General features: G+C 47.3%; 1 protein-coding gene across 2 annotated transcripts in view; it reads left to right on the top strand.

Annotated features, from left to right (window-relative positions):
- THADA (THADA armadillo repeat containing) overlaps nt 1–20,583 on the top strand; it is a 659,309-nt gene that overhangs the window by 479,116 nt on the left and 159,610 nt on the right. For both annotated transcript variants that reach the window (XM_073672037.1, XM_073672036.1), the window contains one exon: nt 18,213–18,331. In XM_073672037.1, the coding sequence (XP_073528138.1) occupies nt 18,213–18,331 (119 nt within the window). The remainder of the gene's footprint in view (nt 1–18,212; nt 18,332–20,583) is intronic.

The raw sequence follows: 20,583 nt of genomic DNA, 5'->3' as shown, positions 1-20,583 counted from the left end.
AAAGCACTAAAACTCACCTTCCATGCCAGCGCCATTCCAGCGGTATCAGCACTTGTGTTCCTGGGGCTCTCGTGCGGTTGTTACGACACATGAGGTCTGCTCCCAATGAGCACTGTCCCCGCCTTCGGACGTATACGTAATCGAGAGGAAGTCGGGGCTGCGGCTGACTGCTTACTTCCTCTTGATTACTTAAAGCGCACCTGTCAGCAGGATTATGCTTAGTAAACCACATACACTGTCAGGTGGGCGCCGTTACACTGATTAAAATTATACCTTTGTTGATGAAATCCGTCCAGTGGTTATTTTATAATCTTTATTTTCAGTTCTGCCATAATGAGCACGAGTATATCATTATGGCAGAACTGAAAATAAAGATTATAAAAGAACCACTGGATGGATTTCATCAACAAAGGTATCATTTTACTCAGTATAACGGCACCCACCTGACAGTGTATGTGGTTTACTAAGCACAATCCTGCTGACAGGTGCGTTTTAACCGTGCCAGTGCTGCTCCTATAACTGGAAGTCGAATGTTGCTGGGTGCATAAAGTTAATTTCCTCCAGGCAGCGGGGCTCTCAGTGTTGGCGCAGCATGGTGGCAGAATTCTATTAACCTGCAGATTAACCCCATGTCTGCAGGTTAATAGCATTATTTTACATGACATGTTCACTTTAAATTGGCCTAACACATTATGTTAAAATCATATCAGCAGTATAGACAGGATTTGTGTCCTAAAAAAAATCAATATATTATTGTCCTCTAGGGTAAAGAGATTGGTGAGCAGTCACATGTTGGCCCTGGTGTTTGACAGGTTTAAAGTCCTTTCTGAAAAAAAAGAAGACATTATTATAATATGCTGTATCTTCAGGAGCCCACTGCTTCCAAGCCTCCTGCTTTTTGGAGAAAGAATGGTGATATGCTTTTGCTTGGTTGACAGTTCAAACCAGCTGCATCGTGATGCATCTGGTCCAAACGGTATGCTACTCTAATGCTGCAAGCAGAGGCAGAGTCAACTCTGCCTCTGCTTGTAGCATCGGAGAGAGCATACCTTTTGGACAGTATGTTGGGGACAGAACAGTTGAAGGGGACTTATCTTAGGCCTAAGATCATCCAGCTTCAGAACAATGATTACAAGCTCTATAGAAAAGAGCTTGTAAGCACTGTGCTCCTTGCCTATGAGACCGGCCACAAAGGTGGCCTGTAACTTAGTCAACAACAACAAATAAAATTAAAAATCCCTCTATTCTTAAAAGGATTTTTAATAAGGTGCAAACTGCAAAGTTTGTTTTTAGGAGCACTTTGCAATTTAACCCAATAAAGAACTTGAGAATGACCCAGAATGCAGTGCAAGTGTTTGCGGTGAGTAACAATCAATTCCAGGAAGTGTCAGACTGGCAAAATTGAGGTCCTGCCCATGAGGGCTTACAATCGACTGTACAGGGATGGGGGAATGCTACAGCAGGTCAGGGTAAAAGCTGCGCATATGGCAGCAGGGTTATTACAGATTATAGGATTTTTTTTAAGAGATGGGTTTTCACTTTACGTTTGATGGTTTTAAAGGTTGGGTCGGATCTGATTGGTTGCGGTAGCTGGTTCCAGAGTACAGGGGAAGCACAGGAGATATCTTAGAGACAGCTGTCTGAGGAACAGACATGAGGAGAGCAAAGAAGGTCTCCTGAGGATCAGAGATGTATGAAGGAGAATAATATGAACCTTGTAAGTTAGTACTTTGAACTGATTTCTCTGGGCAGTCTGTAGTGAATGAAGGCCCTGGCGGAGGGGAGAAGCGGAAGAGTAAAGTAGGGAGACGAGAATTATCCTAGCAGAATAGTTGAGAATGGATTGGAACAGTGCAAAAGTATAATATCAGAGAGAAGGATGTTGCAGTAGCCCTGGCAGGAGATGATAAGGGCATGCACAGGGTAGATGGGGGGGTGCGTTACACATTATGTTTTAGGGCTCAGAAGTTTGAACATATACTTGTGATGTCTATTTTTTCGGTTTTAGTTTTTTTGTTTTTAACCCATTTGCATATTTACAGCTTGTTCTGTAACTTCTTTTTTGATGCTAGCTTGATCCATTGACCATTTTGCTGACGTCAAGTGGACTCCGCTTTGGAATGCTTCGGGGTTTTTTTTTCTTGATGTTTTTGGACTAATCTTGAAATTCTATAAACAGAACAGCTGTAACCCTGTGACACTGACATTGAGATTGAACAGAGATTATTTTTCTGTTCCTTCTACTGCTAGAAGAAATGTCATATCACTTTCTTGGCTTTAGTTTTGAGCCTTGAGGAGAGACTCCTTGCAGCACTGAGGTCCCGTCTTCCTATCCAATGAGGTAAACATCTGCATGAGGCTTTCTTCGAACTCTTTCAAAATATACCCATAGAGAGATGGGGCATAATGGGGGTATCACGGGCTTACCCCTGCGGTACCAAGGGCTTATATACTATACATCTGTGTGCAAATCCATCCAAAATGAACCGGTCACGTGATTAATGCTGCCGTATACTAGAACAGGATATGATAGAGGTTTGCTTTTCAACCACCGGGTCAAATCCCACCAAGGACAACATCTGCAAGGAGTTTGTATGTTCTCCCCGTGTTTGTGTGGGTTTCTTCCGGGTTCTCCAGTTTCCTTCCACACTCCAAAGACATACTGGTAGGGAATCTAGATTGTGAGCCCCAATGGGGACAGTGATGATAAAGTCTGTAAGGCGCTGTTTAATATATTGACATGATATAAAAAGCATAATAAATAAATATAGGTTTCTATCATTTAGAATAGGATTTCTGAGTAAAAGAATTTCTAGAAGAGAGGAGTCCTTTTACTCAGGCAATTAAATTGCCCGTTCCTAAAGTGTCATCACCGAACTAACAAGACAGTCTGCACTCGTTTTATTTGAAATGTTTGCACTGTAGTGAGTTTTTCATACAAGCAATCTTTCATGTGATTCTTCACTATGCTTTCTCCTCAAGTACAGTTTACATATAGTTAAAGGGAATTACAGCAGAATTACACCCCCCCCCCAACTATTTAAATGCACATGTAGCGCTTTGAAAGACAAGTCCAGCGATACCTTTACATGGCCAGTCTGTCCCTCTGTTACTGAGAAATCAGCGTTTGAATTGATATGCAAATGAGGCTGAAGAGCTATGGTAGATCTGAAACCTCTGTCAATCCAGCTCTATTCCTCGCCCAGCACCGCCTCCTCCTGCATGATTGACAGCCTTTGTGCTGTATGACTGCTGACAAGGGGGCCGTCAGTTATTCTGGAGGAAGTGGCACTGGGCAGATAATAGAGCTGGAGTGACAGAAGCTTCAGATCTCCCATAGCTCTTTAGCCTCATTTGCATATCAATTCAAATGCTAATTTCCCAGTAATAGTGGATTGAACCGGCCATGTAAAGGTATTCCTGGACTTGTCTTTGAAAGTGCTAAATCCGCATATAAATAGTTTGCAGGGTGAAATCTGCTGACGGATTACATTTAACACTGCGGCATGCGCTGCTGTAAACTGTCACTCTATGTGACTGCACACTTGTGAATCCTCACATCTCGCACACTGCTGTGGGAATTCTACATTGTGAGTGGGCGGTTATGTGACCACAAGTATGCGATTTGCATACTTTTGTCTACATTCCTACTAGACGTGTCTGGCAAGGCCAAGCATGTCTAGTCGGCACGTGTCCAAATGTATGTTATTCACATACCTGTGGTCACATGCCCCCGCCGCTCCTGGCACCGGAGAACCCTCACAGCACGCAGTGCGCACGCTGTGATCGTTCACAGATCTGCAGTCACGCGAAATGACTGCAGACATGTACCCTAAGGCCGGACAACCCCTGTAAGGTTTCCAAAACCTTAAGTGGTTAAAAGAAATTGCCTAAGACGGAACATGTGCACAGCAGTATCATTTTGACATTGCCGTGCACTATGTTCATTTCATCGGGCGCCATTGCGGTATTTTTTTGGCCTGGCGGAAACCCTTCTGAAAAAGACGCCGTGTGCACATATGTATATATATGTATACTGTATATGTATATACAGTACAGACCAAAAGTGTGGACACACCTTCTCATTTAAAGATTTTTCTGTATTTTCATGACTATGAAAATTGTACATTCACACTGAAGGCATCAAAACTATGAATTAACACATGTGGAATTATATACTTAACAAAAAAGTGTGAAACAACTGAAAATATGTCTTATATTCTAGGTTCTTCAAAGTAGCCACCTTTTGCTTTGATGACTGCTTTGCACACTCTTGGCATTCTCTTGATGAGCTTCAAGAGGTAGTCACCAGAAATGGTTTTCACTTCACAGGTGTGCCCTGTCAGGTTCAATAAGTGGGATTTCTTGCCTTATAAATGGGGTTGGGACCATCAGTTGTGTTGTGCAGAAATCAGGTGGATACACAGCTGATAGTCCTACTCAATAGACTGTTAGAATTTGTATTATGGCAAGAAAGTAAAGAAAAACTTAAAAAAAATTAAGGTCAGTCAGTCCGAAAAATTGGGCAAACTTTGAATGTGTCCCCAAGTGCAGTTGCAAAAACCATCAAGGGCTACAAAGAAACTGGCTCACATGAGGACCGCCCCAGGAAAGGAAGACCAAGAGTCACCTATGCTTCTGAGGATAAGTTTATCCGAGTTACCAGCCTCAGAAATCGCAGGTTAACAGCAGCTCAGATTAGAGACCAGGTCAATGCCACACAGAGTTCTAGCAGCAGACACATCTCTTCAACAACTGTTAAGAGGAGACTTTGTGCAGCAGGCCTTCATGGTAAAATAGCTGCTAGGAAACCACTGCTAAGGACAGGCAACAAGCAGAAGAGACTTGTTTGGGCTAAAGAGCACAAGGAATGGACATTAGACTAGTGGAAATCTGTGCTTTGGTCTGATGAGTTCAAATTTGAGATCTTTGGTTCCAACCACCGTGTCTTTGTGCGACGCAGAAAAGGTGAACGGATGGACTCCACATGCCTGGTTCCCACCGTGAAGCATGGAGGAGGAGGTGTGATGGTGTGGGGGTGCTTTGCTGGTGACACTGTTGGGGATTTATTCAAAATTGAAGGCATACTGAACCAGCATGGCTACCACAGCATCTTGCAGCGGCATGCTATTCCATCCGGTTTGCGTTTAGTTGGACCATCATTTATTTTTCAACAGGACAATGACCCCAAACACACCTCCAGGCGTTGTAAGGGCTATTTGACCAAGAAGGAGAGTGATGGGTGCTATGCCAAATGACCTGGCCTCCACAGTCACCAGACCTGAACCCAATCGAGATGGTTTGGCGTGAGCTGGACCGCAGAGTGAAGGCAAAAGGGCCAACAAGTGCTAAGCATCTCTGGGAACTCCTTCAAGATTGTTGGAAGACCATTTCCGGTGACTACCTCTTGAAGCTCATCAAGAGAATGCCAAGAGTGTGCAAAGCAGTCATCAAAGCAAAAGGTGGCTACTTTGAAGAACCTAGAATATAAGACATATTTTCAGTTCTTTCACACTTTTTTGTTAAGTATATAATTCCACATGTGTTAATTCATAGTTTTGATGCCTTCAGTGTGAATGTACAATTTTCATAGTCAAGAAAATACAGAAAAATCTGTAAATGAGAAGGTGTGTCCAAACTTTTGGTCTGTACTGTATATATATATATATATATATATATATCATGTTCCTGTATTAAATTTTTTCCCATTTAGTAACAGCATCCCTCACTTCCATAGAATAAGCAGTGGGAATAAAAAAAAAAAAATTGGTCCATTTTATATTGCAGTTTTGACTCTTTTTCAGTGTTTTTCTGCTCATGCCAGATTAATTTCACACTTCTGAGAAGTCTACAAAAGAAGCTGTTGTGGAAACGCTGGCACCGAAAATAATTACGACATGTTTGTCACTTATGGAAAGGGGGGAAAAAAAGAAAAAGTAGGACTTGAGATTTCTCTTAAAGCGTAAAACACACACAGGCATCCAGTGATTGAGCCGCTTTCCGTCACACTTACATAATTGCAATTTTTTTTCTGTTCGGTAAGCTCTCTCCTCTCCGCCGCCTCCTGTCACACTGACCCAAAGCCATAAAAAGTTTGCTTGCTTGCCCTTGGTCCTGTTTGTATAAATTATGTGTACACTATAAATATTCACATTTCTGAGGGACCGTTTTTTAAAACAATCGTTGAACTGTTCTGCCGTCTCCGCGGAGAAGCAACTTGACATCACCGTGGACTCTACTTTTCCCGGCAATGGCCTTAAAAAAATACAGCTGTTTCGGCCGACGAAATAAAACACTGTGCAAACAGTACTTTGGAAAAATGTGGCACAAAGCTGCCGGTGGGGGAAGAAACAGGACCAAGAAAACAGAGCGAAAAAAAAAATGGTGTTATCAGAGGCCAGTGATTTATGGGATTTGTGGTTTATCCCGTAAACCAGATTTTACAGGTACGGCACAAATATAAGTCTCTGGAATTTTGCTCGGTCAAGTGTCTGATGTCTAAATTTACCAGGGTCAGGAGGTGCGAGGGTTGGGCTAGATGGAACTATTGAGGTCTATTACTTTAAATTAAAGGGGTTGTCCAGGACCTGACGAGTGATCCACAGGATAAATCATTAGTATGAGATTGGTGGAGATCCGATCTTGTTCTGGCAAGACTGTCCAGTCAATAGGAGTTAAACTTCAGTCGGCAGCTGACAAAAAGCGATGTGTAAATGGCAGCTGCGTTTTCACTCGTACATCACTTAGATCTGAACGCTACCAGAGAGGTTTTCAGCTGATCATTAGGTGTTTCGGTCCTGGACAACCCCTTTAATACTCCGAGTAAAACGGACACTGCACAAAAGACTTCAAAAGCGATGTGTTGACAAAAAAAAGCTTCAAAAACCGTGTTTAAAAAAAAAAAAAGCAGCGTTTCCGTAAGTGGATTTTTGCCCCCTAGTTTTTGGAGCAGAAAGTTTAAATTTTTGGGGAGTTTTTCGCACAGTTGCTGAGCCAAAAACTTAAAAAGCCTTCATGTGCATGTTCCCTTAAAAGGTTTTCCAGAATCAAAACTGATAATTGTCTGCTGGATAGGTGATAAGTGTTTGAGAGCTTATGATTGGTGAATATCTCACAGGGGGACCCCCATCCTTCGGATGGGTTTTAATTTTTTAATTTTGGGTAACTTTTTTTTAAACTCACACCACTGTACAATGCGGTTTCAAAGCTCATGCAAATAAGTAGGAGCAGGTTGGTTCTCTGATGGCTCCGACTGAGAGGTTTATAACCGTTTCTCTCTTCTCTTTATCAGCCTCCATATTTCTCACAAAGTACTACGCAGGCAATATAGGCAGTGGTAATGGCACTATGTCTGTTGACCCTGGACAGGGCAGTGCAGTGGAAATCCGTTAGATAAATAAAGTGTTAGTGTGAATGTCCCCATACATATAATATAAATATATATATATATATATATATATATATATATACTGTATATGTGTGTGTGTATATATATATATATATATATATATATATATATACTGTATATGTGTGTGTGTATATATATATATATATATATATATATATATATATATATATATATATATATTATATTGCAATTTTTATATGAACCTAAGTGAGCAAATATAGAGGGGAAAAAAAATTACTTAGGGAACGGTCAACAGCCGTCCCATTTACATGAGACTATACATATTATGTACGAAAACAACCAAACAGTAAAGCATAACAATGGGGGCGGTATCAGTGTGAGACATGTAGATCAGACTGTCAGTCATTACATGTCTCACACTGGTAACTCCCTCTGTCATTTAATATAAGCTCTGGAGGCAGATTCTCAGGGAGATCTATGTCAGGCCCATAGATCTTAACATCTCATTTACATATAAGAAAAAAGTGGATTTCTCTGGAATAAGACCTCAGATTGCGGATATCAAGGTATCATTTCAGCAGCAGAAGGGAAGGAAGGGAGAAACAGATCTATTACTTAGTGGGTAGGCGGAGCCCCACAGGATAGTCACCTCAGATTAGAAAAAGTGACGACCGGCCCCTCCAGCTTAGGCTCCTCCTACTCCCATGTTCTTCAGTCTAAAATTTGAGGTCGCAGAGGATAGTCGCTGCCTTTGCAGCTCCTCAGAAGAATTTTTTATTTTACTCCGGAGACCTGGACCCCCCGTGGTCTAGAGGTCTCAGGGGGTCTCGGCGCTGCTGGGACCCCTGACTCTCCCCTGGCAGATCTGTGTACCCCCTAAGGAGGTCCCTGCAGAACCCTGCCGGCCCCGGGGGATACAGGGCGCTCCCTGGCGGAGACGCACACCGCTTCTGTGGGGTCCCTGCGCGCTCCGCCGTGGGGGGGAGCAAAGGGCCACGGCGCCACACATCCCTGGGGGTCCCTGTGGCGCTCAGCTGGGTAAGTGCTCTCTGTGGTCTGAGTGCTTCAGCTGCTGCTGTGGCAGCCGCTGTTACTGTTTTCAAGTGGTGACTGCTTGTTTTGTCCCTGCAGGAGGATATCTCCGCTGCAGGCGTTTGTGTTATCGGCAGGGGAGCAGGGACGGAGGAGCGCGGGCTCCGTTGGTAGCGGCGGCGGGTGGCGTGGCTTCGCGCCTCTCTGCTGCCTGTCATCATAGCTCAGACAGGAAGTGCCAGGAAAGCGCGCGCTGGAGCTGTCCCAGCCCCCTCTTCTTCTTCCGGCCATTACCTCGTGCAACCTCCTGCTCCCTGCTCCCCGCTCTCTACACCAGACACCGATAAGGAAGAGCAGTCTCCGCGGCCAGCTGGTGAGTCACTTCTGTCTTTTAAGGCAGAAGATTCCTCTCTCACACTATGGCAGCGCAGAGCACCTTACTGCTGGCCTCTTAAGGCAGACAGGGTGTGCTATATACAGCGCTGCTACTTCCCCGCTGTGGAACTCGCACACCGCTATCCTTCTAAGGCAAAGGCATATTGCGTGGTCAGCAGCATTAACCCCTTCTGAGGGATCTGGCCTCACCAGGGCAGTTAACCCTTTCTGGACCCTAGTCTGTTAGGTTAACTTTTGCTCTGCAGGCAGCTGGGGTAGCTCTTCTCCCTCTAAGGAGGAGCTTTAACCCTTCAGTGTTTGGGGGTTTTGTGTGTAGGAACAGGCTGTGGTAGCAGAATCACACATCCTCGGTTCCCATACCCATTGTAAGGGAACCGCCTTATCCACGACGCTTGCAACTGTGTGGGGGCATGTCGGATCAGGGACCAGGGGGCGCGGACCTCTCTCCCGGTCCGCTTCTGGATCAGTCACGCGTATCTGATACGCCGGGGTCTTCGACGGCGTCAGGTTCGACACTGGTCGGGGGTCTCAGTGATGTTAAAGTGGAAGCGCTCACTCGCTCCATTGACAGTCTGTCTGACCTCCTGGGTCATTGGGTATCAGCTAAGTCCCAACCGACGTCACGAGGCAAGAAGCGCCACAGGCCTGTGGTGGCGCTGTCTCCTCCGCGCAGTGCGTTAGAGGCTTCGGAATCCCCGACAGACTCTGCGGGTGAGATCTCCGATTCTGATGAAGAGGATCGGCAGGGTCGCTCTGCTTCGCTTTCGGGCCGCGTGGACGCTTTTATTGGGGCTATGCGGGAAGCGTTACAGCTGTCTGAAGAGGTGACGAGGCGCCCTGGCAAGCCGGCCCGGCTGTATCAGGAGTCGCGTCAGGCCCGTTCGACACTGCCGGCGCACGATGAACTTAACGAGGCGGTGGAGAAAGAATGCCTGTGTCCGGATAAACGCTTCCAGGGGATGCGGTTTTTTGATGCCCTGTATCCCTGCTCCACGGAGACGATCGCTAATTGGGTCCCCTCTCCTGAAGTGGACATGCCATTGTCTTCCTGTTAAAGGGAAGGCGAGTCTACAGGACCCGCTGGATAGAAGGACGGAGTTAGCGGTGAAGTCCATCTACGAGGCCGCGGGTCATGGATTCCGAGCGGCCTTGGGGGCCATGTGGGCTACTGAGGCTTCTCTGCGGTGGTTGGATCAGCTGCGGACGGCGTGGCAAGATGGGACTCCGCTGTCTGAGGTGGAAAGGCTCTTCTAGCTGTTGGAAGAGGCGGCCCGATATGGCAGGGACGCAGTGCTGGATACTACTTCGGTTCTGTCCAGGGCTCAATCCTCGGCCGTCTCAGTCAGGAGAGCACTGTGGCTTAAACAGTATCCAAGCAAGGTTTGCGGAGTCTGGCGTACAAGGGCGGTCAGCTTTTTGGTTCGGACCTCACGGAGCTGATTGCCAAGACCAAGGATTCTGCTTTGCCGCAGCGGAAAGCAGCGGCTTCTACGTCTGGCAAGTCAAGTGCCGGTAGTGGTCGTCTGTCCTTTCGGCCCAGGGGACGGTTCGGTCAGCCCTCTTGGAGATCGAGTCGTCCCTCGTCTTCTGGAAAGAAGACCATCCAGAAATCCCGTACACCCTGGAAACCACATTTCCGTCAGGACAAACGGGAGGTTGACAAAAAGCCCGCTAAGGCGGACTGACGCCAGAAACCCTCTCGAGGGCTCTCGGGTGGGAGGTCGTCTGCTTCAATTCGGGTCGATTTGGGCGTCCAGCGTATCGGACGCCTGGGTGACGCGGGTTATGTCGGCAGGCTATTTCATAGAGTTTCATTCTCGACCCCCGGACAGATTTCGTCAGTCACGCATCCCGTCCGAGCCCAAGCTGGCTGCCGCACTGCTGCGGGAGGTCGACTCTCTTCTGCAGCAGGGGGTGGTGGTTCCGGTTCCGCCGGAAGACCGGGGAAGGGGGTTTTACTCCAACCTTTTTGTGGTCCCCAAAAAGGAGGACAAGTTTCGCCCCATTCTGGACCTCAAAGAATTGAATGTTCATGTCCGGACCCGGAAATTCCGTATGGAGTCTCTTCGCTCTGTCGTGGCGGCCCTGTCGCAGTACGATTTCTTGGTGTCGATCGACATCCGCGACGCCTATTTGCATGTCCCTATCGGCAGGGCTCACCAGCGCTTCCTGCGTTTCGCCATAGGTCAGGCCCATTACCAGTTTGTGGCCCTACCATTCGGGTTGGCCTCGGCGCCCAGGGTTTTTACAAAAATTCTGGCGCCGCTCATGGCGCTCCTTCGAAGACAAGGAGTTACGATTCTCCCCTACCTGGACTACCTGTTAATTGTGTCATCCACAGCGGAGGAGGCGGTGACGGCTCGCGATCTCTCCCTTCAGCACCTGGAGGACTTCGGGTGGCTTGTCATTTGGAAGAAGTCGTCTTTGGAGCCGTCGCAGTCAATCCTGTTCTTGGGGATGCATTTCGACACGGTTCGAGCAGTGGTGTCCCTGCCTCCGGACAAACAAGCGAACCTTCGTCACCATGTCCAGGATATGAGGTGGCGATGGCGATGTCCCTTCGGAAGTGTATGCGCCTTCTGGGTCTGATGGTGGCAGCAATGGAAGCGGTACCGTTTGCACAATATCATTCCCGGGGTCTCCAAAATCTTATTCTGACCCATTGGGACCAATCGCCGGCTTCGCTAGATCGCTGTGTCGGTATCTCCCGCAGGGTGCGAGAGTCTCTTGGATGGTGGTTACGTCCGGAGGCTTTATCCCTGGGGAAATCCTTCCTCCTCCCACGGTGGTCAGTCATTACCACCGATGCCAGCCTGACTGGCTGGGGGGGGGGTTTGGAACGATCTCTGGGTTCAGGGGGTCTGGTCGTCAGAGGAGTCGTCTCTGCCGATCAACATCCTGGAGTTGAGAGCGATATTTCTCTGCCTCCGACATTGGACGATCCCCTTGAGCGGTCTGCCGGTCCGGATTCAAACGGACAATGCGACAGCGGTCGCGTATATCAACCATCAGGGCGGGACGAGGAGTTCCAGACTCATGATGGAAGTCTCTCGGATCCTGGTATGGGACGAGTCCAGGGTCCCAGCCATCTCCGCGATTCACATCCCAGGAGTGCTGAATATCACTGCGGACTTCCTCAGTCGCGAGCAGGTGGATCCCGGAGAATGGAGTCTTCATCCGGAAGTTTTTACACTGCTGTGCTCCCGTTGGGGGACTCCCCAGGTGGACTTGATGGCATCCAGGCTGAACGCCAGGATTCCGACGTTCATGTCCAGGTACAGGGACCCAGAGGCTGTGGCTGTAGATGCTCTAGTGGCCCCGTGGGACCAGTTTTGGCCGCGGATGGCGTGGTATTCAACGCTGGTGTCTCTTCTGGCGGCGCCTCCGTTTCCACTGCCTCTTCGCCCGAACCTGTTAACCCAAGGGCCCATTCGTCATCCGGACCTGAAGTCGCTTCGTTTGACGGCGTGGCACTTGAGACCGAGATCTTGAACCGTCGTGGGTTTTCGGCCGAGGTCATTGCCACCTTGCGGGCGGCCAGAGGTCCAGCTACGACTAGGATTTATCACAGAACTTGGGAGGCCTTCTATTCATGGTGTTCTGGATCGTCAAGGAACCCGAGGGTTTTTTCCATTCCCAACTTATTGGCTTTTCTGCAATGTGGTTTGGCCAAGGGTCTGGCGGTTGGTACCTTGCGGGGTCAGGTATCTGCACTATCCGTGCTTTTTCGGAAGGCTATTGCCTCGCGCAGGGATGTGCGCTCGTTTTTTTCGCGGGGTTGCACGTCAGTTTCCATCTCGGAGGGCGTTTGTGGCTCCTTGGCGGCTCAATCTAGTCTTGGAGGCTCTTCAGCATGGGCCGTTTGAGCCTATGGATTCAGCTACGCTTTTCTTACTTTCTTGGAAGGTGGCCTTCCTGGTGGCGGTCACCTCTGAGAAGGGTTTCTGAGTTGGCGGCACTGTCTTGCTCGCCCCCTTTTCTGGAGTTCCACTCGGATCGCGTGGTGCTTTGTACCTGTGGCGATTTTCTGCCTAAAGTGGTGTCGCGTTTCCACGTCAATCAGGACATCGTGTTGCCCTCCCTCTGTCCGAATCCAAAAAGTCCAAAGGAGCGAGCCTTGCACTCGTTGGATTTGGTGCGGGCTTTGAAGTTCAGACTCTCTTTTTGTGATTCCTGCTGGTCGTCGGCGTGGTCAGCGGGCCTCCAAGGACACTATAGCTCGGTGGATACGTTCAGCTATCCTGGAAGCGTACCGGCTCAAGGGCGAGCCTTGTCCGGTTAAGGTTTGAGCTCATTCCACGAGAGCTGTTGGTTCGTCGTGGGCTTTTCATCAGGGGGCTTCGGCAGCGCAGCTCTGCCGGGCGGCTACCTGGCACTCCGTTCACATTTTTACGAAATTTTATAAAGTGGACGTGAGTGCTTCCGCCGATGCGGCCTTGGGACGCAGGGTCCTGCAGGCGGCGGTGGTTTACGTTATCTTTTTATATAGTTTTGGCGCTTGTTGCGCGCTTGACTAAGTTGTTGGGGTGTTGGCAATTCTGCCACTGTTTCCCACCCTTGAATTCTGGACTGCTTTGGGACGTCCCACTAGTAATGGATCTGTGTCTCCCTTCCTTCCCTTCTGCTGCTGAAAGACGGATTTTGGTAAGACCTTACCTGTAAAATCCTTTTCAGCGAAGGAAGGAAGGGAGACACAGCACCCTCCCATGGCTGAAGTGCATTATTGTTTTCTAGATGCGGCGCGACTCCTCTCTGATGGCGGTCATCTGGGCGTGGGTCGGCGCGCTAGGGCTCTGTTCCAGCATTGCCAGCTCATCGCAGTTGTCAGGACCAGTGAGTAGCGCCTGGGACTGTGTGTTCTTTCTGTTATATGCATAACCTGTTCTCTCGCATTTCTGAATTTTCGGAAGGGGTTGTGTTGTTCCGCTGGTGTTGTCTGCTCTTCCTTAGCTTGTGTACGGACTGAAGAACATGGGAGTAGGAGGAGCCTAAGCTGGAGGGGCCGGTCGTCACTTTTTCTAATGTGAGGTGAACTATCCTGTGGGGCTCCGCCTACCCACTAGTAATGGATCTGTGTCTCCCTTCCTTCCTTCGCTGAAAAGGATTTTACAGGTAAGGTCTTTCCAAAATCCGTCTTTTATTCAACTTCCTGTGACCTATGTGCCCATATAGACAACTTAAGAGGGTTGATCCTCCTGACAGATTCCCTTTTAACCAGCATGTGCCCCAAATTGCTAGATAGTGTGTGCTTATTTATGACAACAAAAGCCTCAGGGAGTTAAGCGTGTTACTTGTGCAGTCTGCACCTTGGCTTGGCTCCGATGGTGCACAGATTTTGACAATTTCTTTTACCCATCTGCAGATAATGATTTAAGAAGTTACTGCCAAATTAAGGAGTCGTTGCCATGTGTACCCCACCTTATTACTCTTTAATTTGGTGCATGCAATATGGATGTTGGGAGGTTTTCTTCTAGGGCAGGAACAGTCTGGGCGGGATCAGTGTAGTGTGGCTCCCCTGAGGGTTCAGTCGCCACAGGGGTACTGCACCTCAGATAGAGGTGTGGTATCTCCTCTTGCGGGTAAGGATGGAGCATCTCTCAGGACCCCACTTCACCACTCAACACTACACCACTCCTGTCCTGTAGGGGGCCTAAATGCACCAGGGTGCTGCCCCGGCCCGGGATAGAGGAGATGGGGGGAACCAAAGATAGGGGGAACCATGTAGTGGCTGAGGGTGGAGGACACACTTTTAGGAAACACTTATTGATTCATATATAATTACGGCCATCTTTAGGTTCAAGGTCTTTGATTGAGGGTCTTCTGTCAGGGTCCAGCAAGAGGCTGAAGCTGGCGGAAGATTCGCGGTCCTCGTATTCTGGCCTTGAGACGAGGAGCGGGTCAGAGTTAACCACTGTCTCTACCCGGTCAAGGTCCTTACCTAAGAAGGCCTTGAAGGGGAGCGGAAGAGATAGGCTCCACAGGCTAAAGGATCCCAGGGGGATACGGACGAAGCGGAGTCGCCACCTGTATTCTTTACTCTGGCCTAGCCAGAGGGATTCCTGCTGCAAGAGGGGTAACCGGCCCCCGATATCTGACTTTGCTACTTCACGTCTCAGTCTGAAAAGCCCGGAGGCTTAGTTGATCCCAGGAGGATACAGACGGAGCGGAGTCGCCACCTGTATGTCTTAAACTGCGTTTATCCAGTGGGACCCGGCCTTTCACCACGTTTGTACCACACACAGTCAGGAGAAGACTTAGTGGGAGAACTTACCAAGGAGAGGAACACACACCAGAGGGGTCTCGACAGGTGCTCCTGATCTACCTGGGAAGTGCTGGACCCCCTTCCCGGTGGCCGCAGTACGCCGTGTGTAGCAGAGAGAAGCTTTGCGGCTGAAAGTTCATCTAAAGTGAGTAAAGACCCGGATGACTTCATACACCGCCACAGCTTGTTTATTCCTGCGCTTCACTGCACCCACCATACTTCCACACACTGCCCTGAGGCCTACTCCGCCTGTGGGGAGTAGTACCATCTGAGCTGCTAGAACACCGGCCTCAGAGGACTGACGCAGCGCTGGTGGCCGTCATCAGGAACCGCAGGTGGCGTAGTCGAAATACCACTCATCCTTGAAAGCCCATATCTTTTTATGTGACAGCCCTGGGCACGGAACGGGTCCAGGCCACGACTGCCTCCCCCGCCACCCTTACACTGACCCGGCTCCGAGTACCCCACTGCTCAGGAAGGGCGAGGTGTCACAGTAGCATTGGTTGGATGACAATGGAGCATTGGTGAGAACGAGCATCTGTTCATACATGGAAACTTAAAGCAGTATAGACAAGGGCAGGGTGCAGACTACTACCCTCCGACACTGTGCAGTCACTGGGGTTTTATTTATTTTTTTTTAGTTTTGCATATTTAGTTATTTTTTTTACATGTATCATCGATATATAAAGAAATGTGTAATTTTTGTCAAAATGTGTGACCATATATGTACGAACGTTAAATATAGTTTCTTAAGCCCACAAAGTTTCAGGAAAGTTGGTAAACCGCTGCTCTCTGTGCCCGTGTCCAGGACCCACATTATGCCGGAGCATTAAAGTTATGCTGCAGCAGCAAGCATAAATAAAATTTGGGATGTTATTTTTTTTTTCTTGTAATTGTAGAGATTTTACTCTGTTACTACAGGTCATGTTTGTGCTATTTTTAAGTTGAGGTCGGCAGAAGGTTTTTGTGATCTGAGTTGGTAGCTGCTTCATGTGGGAACGTTACATTCCAGATCTGACTTTCACCTGTCCCATTGGCTAAATTTGTAAACAATTTTAAACCTGTTTCTTGTTGGTTTTGATTTTTTTTTTAAATGTTCCGGAAATCTCAAGAGTTTAAAAAAAAAATACTAAAATTGAAGAGTCCTCAGTGGTTGATGACTTTTAACGGCACTGAGGACTCTCGAATTTTAATATTTTTCTATCTACTGGTTAACACAGTACAAAAAAAGTTTAATAATTTTGGAATAAAGGTATGTGGTAGCTGCCGGATTATAGGATGGTCATACAAAGGTAAATTAAAATGTAACGGGTTTTTTTTCTGTCTGAAAAATCCATGGCAAAAAAATATATTTTCTGTTCTTTTTTTGTAGTTTTTGTTCTTAAGTAGTAAAATTTGGAGCGTTTTTTTTTTTTTTCTTTTAGCAGAAATGGCACAAGAATTGACATGTTTACTGCTTTTTCTACATTGATAAAATCAGCACCATGTACACTATAGGTGTGCTTTCCCATTGAAATGAATAGGAAAAATTAAAGTGAAAGAGTATTTGAAACAGTTGCATGTGGATTTTGGAGCAGAATCTGCCCCAAAATCCAAGGTAAAAAAAAATCCTTGTGAACATAGACTAATAATGAAGGTTCCCATGGAGAGCAACCAAAAGTACCATAAAGAGTCGTTTTGTAGTGTTTTCTGAGTAGAAACTGAGTAGAACCTCCAAGTTTTTGAGAAGTTTTGAGATTTGGAGGAATTCTGTTGTTTTTCTGCTCAAAAAAAATCCTCTGTGTGCATCACCCATGCAGATTTTGCCAAGGTAATTGCTTAGTTCATACAGTTCAAAGATCAATAATAGAGGAACCTCACAATGCATAATTTTTTAAAGGGTTTTTCCCATCTTCATAAATGGATATGGTCAGATAGGTCTTCTAAATACAAGGAATTTTGCAATTTACTGCTTATTAAAATTTTCTTCCTTTTTTGAGATATTAACATTAGGGATGACCTGTGGAAGTTTCAGTTTGTCGGATTCGACTGAACTTTGGTCTAAAGTTCGGTTCGGGTACCAGAACTGTACCCGAACTTGAACCTGAACCGGTTAAAAATCAATGGAAACCCAAACTTTGGAGCTGGAAAATCTCTCTCTCCATTTCCCTTTCCCTCTCCCTTTCCCTCTCCCTTTCCCTCTCCCTTTCCCTCTCCCTTTCCCTCTCCCTTTCCCGCTCCCTTTCCCTCTCCCTCTCCCTTTCTATCTCCATCTCCTTCTCCATCTCCCTCTCCATCTCCCTTTCCCTCTCCATCTCCCTTTCCCTCTCCATCTCCCTTTCCCTCTCCATCTCCCTTTCCCTCTCCATCTCCCTTTCCCTCTCCATCTCCCTTTCCCTCTCCATCTCCCTTTCCCTCTCCTTTTCTCTCTCCCTTTCTCAGATGCCAAATAATGCCGCCATACAGACATAAGGATTGTCCAAAAAACGCCCTATTGGTTGTTACACCACCTTCTCCAGAGGGTGGAAAATCTGGAAATAAAGCTACTACTATACAGTATATTGTGTGTGCTTCCTAACCTCAGCCTCGGGATTGATTTTAGCAAATAATTAAAGGGAAAGGAGTTTATTAAAGCCTCGTGATGGTCACTTTTGGATGAGATGCAGGTGGCCATGCTGGATGTCAATTAGTCCTATTTTATTACATGGAGGATGGTCGTTTTGCAGCTCTGTCCAGCTTTTCTCTCCTGTGTAAAGTTAGAAAGTGTCGGTCATATTGCGGCTATTGGCCCTGAGTGTTTGGGGTAGTTGGATTTCGTCGTACTAGCGCCTCATCGGTTGTTTTTAATTAGAGGGATGTGATTTCATTAGGAAACCTTGATGATACAGTGAGGTCATTTTGGCTATTTTTTTTTTGTATTCTCCATGAAAGAAGCTCACAGGTCGTGATTGCTAAACGAGGATTTGGGCCTCGTACATTCGCAGCCCTCTCCAATGGGAGCAGTCTTTCCAGCTGACAGCCCGGCTTCCACCCCTCGCTTACAGGTGCCCATTCACTCATCAAAGGACGGATTCTGACGAGCGCAGGGTTCACAGGAGCTGGGATTAGAACATGTTTTCACAGCTCTGGCATTTTTTTTTTTCCTTCATTTTTTTTTTCTTCTGCTTCTTTTAGGTTTTGTACATGCTGCAGTCCTTCTTTGAGGCGAAACACATAACTAATTCACAGCGACTTCGGCAGGAGATACGTGACATCACCCACAGCTTGAAAGCCCGGCTGTGGCTCGCCAAAAGGTACTTTGGAGCGAAAAATTACTAATGAGGTGTAATAAAAAAAATTGTAAAAAATATATATATACATCTAATGCTGTTATAAGAAATGCATACAAAATACAGCAATAAACCTCCGAGATTGGAGGGGTTGTCCACTTTGGCCAATTCTTTTTTTTGCAAAAGAAAAAAGTTTTTCCTTGAGTTTTTCCATCAATGTGTTAGAACAAGCAAAAAATGTTCCGTTTCCCTACAGCGCCACCAGAGGTGAAATGAGGAGTTGCACAATTCCTATTAAATTAAAGGGGTTGACAATTTTTTTTTTCATGTTTTTTTGGACTACAAATCACTTTTGCATTTTTGTTTTATTACAAATGTTTCATTGTTTTGCTTTTACAGGCTCTATGTTTCCTTGCACTGTGATCGTAAATCAGCTGCGATGAGCTAAAAAAAAGACAGATATTTGAAACTCTCCCATTGGACCATCAGAACGAGCTCACTGATGGAATCTCAGTTAACCCATTCTGCAACAAGCAATAGACAGTGTTATACTGAGGCTATAGGGCAAACAGTGAAAAGTTTTTAATGAAACCCAATTATCTACCGTATTTTTCGGACTATAAGACGCACTGGACCATAAGACGCACCTAGGTTTTAGAGGAGGAAAATAAAAAAATAAAAATTTAAGCAAAAATTGTGGTCATGATGCACTTTTAAGGGGGAGGGGGTCCTCTGTTGACACTGGTATAGGGGTAATGTCCCCCAATTCTGACAATATCCCCCATCCTGGTATATATGCCGCCCCCCTTCCTTTTATACGTGGTCCCCATGCCCATCCTGGTATGCCTGGCATCCCTCTATCTTGGTATGCATGGCACCCCTCATCCCTGTCCTGGTATGCATGGCACCCCTAATCCCTATCCTGGTATGCATGGCACCCCTAATCCCTGTCCTGGTATGCATGGCACCCCTCATCCCTGTCCTGGTATGCATGGCACCCCTCATCCCTATCCTGGTATACATGGCACACCTCATCCCTGTCCTGGTATGCATGGCACCCCTCATCCCTGTCCTGGTATGCACGGCGCCCCTCATCCCTGTCCTGGTATGCATGGCACCCATCATCCCTGTCCTGGTATGCATGGCACCCATCATCCCTATCCTGGTATGCATGGCACCCCTCATCCCTGTCCTGGTATGCATGGCACCCCTCATCCCTGTCCTGGTATGCATGGCACCCCTCATCCCTGTCCTGGTATGCTTGGCACCCCTAATCCCTGTCCTGGTATGCTTGGCACCCCTAATCCCTGTCCTGGTATGCATGGCACCCCTAATCCCTGTCCTGGTATGCATGGCACCCCTTATCCCTGTCCTGATATGCATGGCACCCCTAATCCCTGTCCTAGTATGCATGGTCCTCCTAATCCCCATCAGGCTGCACATAAAAAAAATAAATAAACACTCCTACTCGCCTCTCTTCTCTCCTCCAGCGCTGCGTCCTATCTGCCCACACTGATCTCTCCATGTGAGCCGCGCATGACATCACTGCCATGCGCGGCTCACATGGAGAGATCAGCTGCCGGAAGTCATTGCTCCCCACGCCGGGACTGTGTGCGTGGGGATCAGTGACTTCACTCTCCTTCATAGCCGGCTCACAGCGGAGCCACGCTGCCGCTGCTGCTGCTGCCGGCTATCTCCTGTGCCCGCTCATTAAAGGGCATGAATATTCACCCCCTCCCCACGCCCATGGGCGTGGAGAAAGGTTGAATATTCATGCCCTTTAACAGGGCACAGGAGATAGCCAGCAGCAGCCGCAGCGCGGCTACACTGTATACCGCTATTAAGGAGCATGAATATTCAGTGCTCCCCACGCCTCATGGGTGTGGGGAGCTGTGAATATTCATTTTCTTTAGCAGCGGGAACAGTGTAGGCTGCAGTAGGCAGCTGCTGCCTCCTGTGCCCCGCTCCTCCACCGATACCGCTCCCCCCACACCACACATAAATATACACCCCCCCCAACATTCGGACTATAAGACGCTCACCCCATTTTCCTCCAAAATTTTGGAGGAAAAAAGTGCGTCTTATAGTCCGAAAAATACGGTAACTTACTTTTAGCCAAAAATACATAAATTTATGTAAGAATTCAAAAAAAAAGATTCCTAAAGGTGGACAACCCCTTTAATATTGCATGGATGTGCCACATCCTCCAGGAAAAAGGGAGACTGTGGCTTATTGGTAGCACATACTCTCCCCTTTCCTTTGTTTTGGAGAACTCC

This window comes from Phyllobates terribilis, unplaced genomic scaffold (genome assembly GCF_046119375.1).
Source record: "Phyllobates terribilis strain yellow unplaced genomic scaffold, ASM4611937v1 Scaffold_3__8_contigs__length_932513732, whole genome shotgun sequence".
Taxonomy (NCBI): Eukaryota; Metazoa; Chordata; class Amphibia; order Anura; family Dendrobatidae; genus Phyllobates; species Phyllobates terribilis.
Note: the sequence above shows the minus strand (reverse complement) of the source record. Positions and strands in the feature narration are given on the sequence as shown.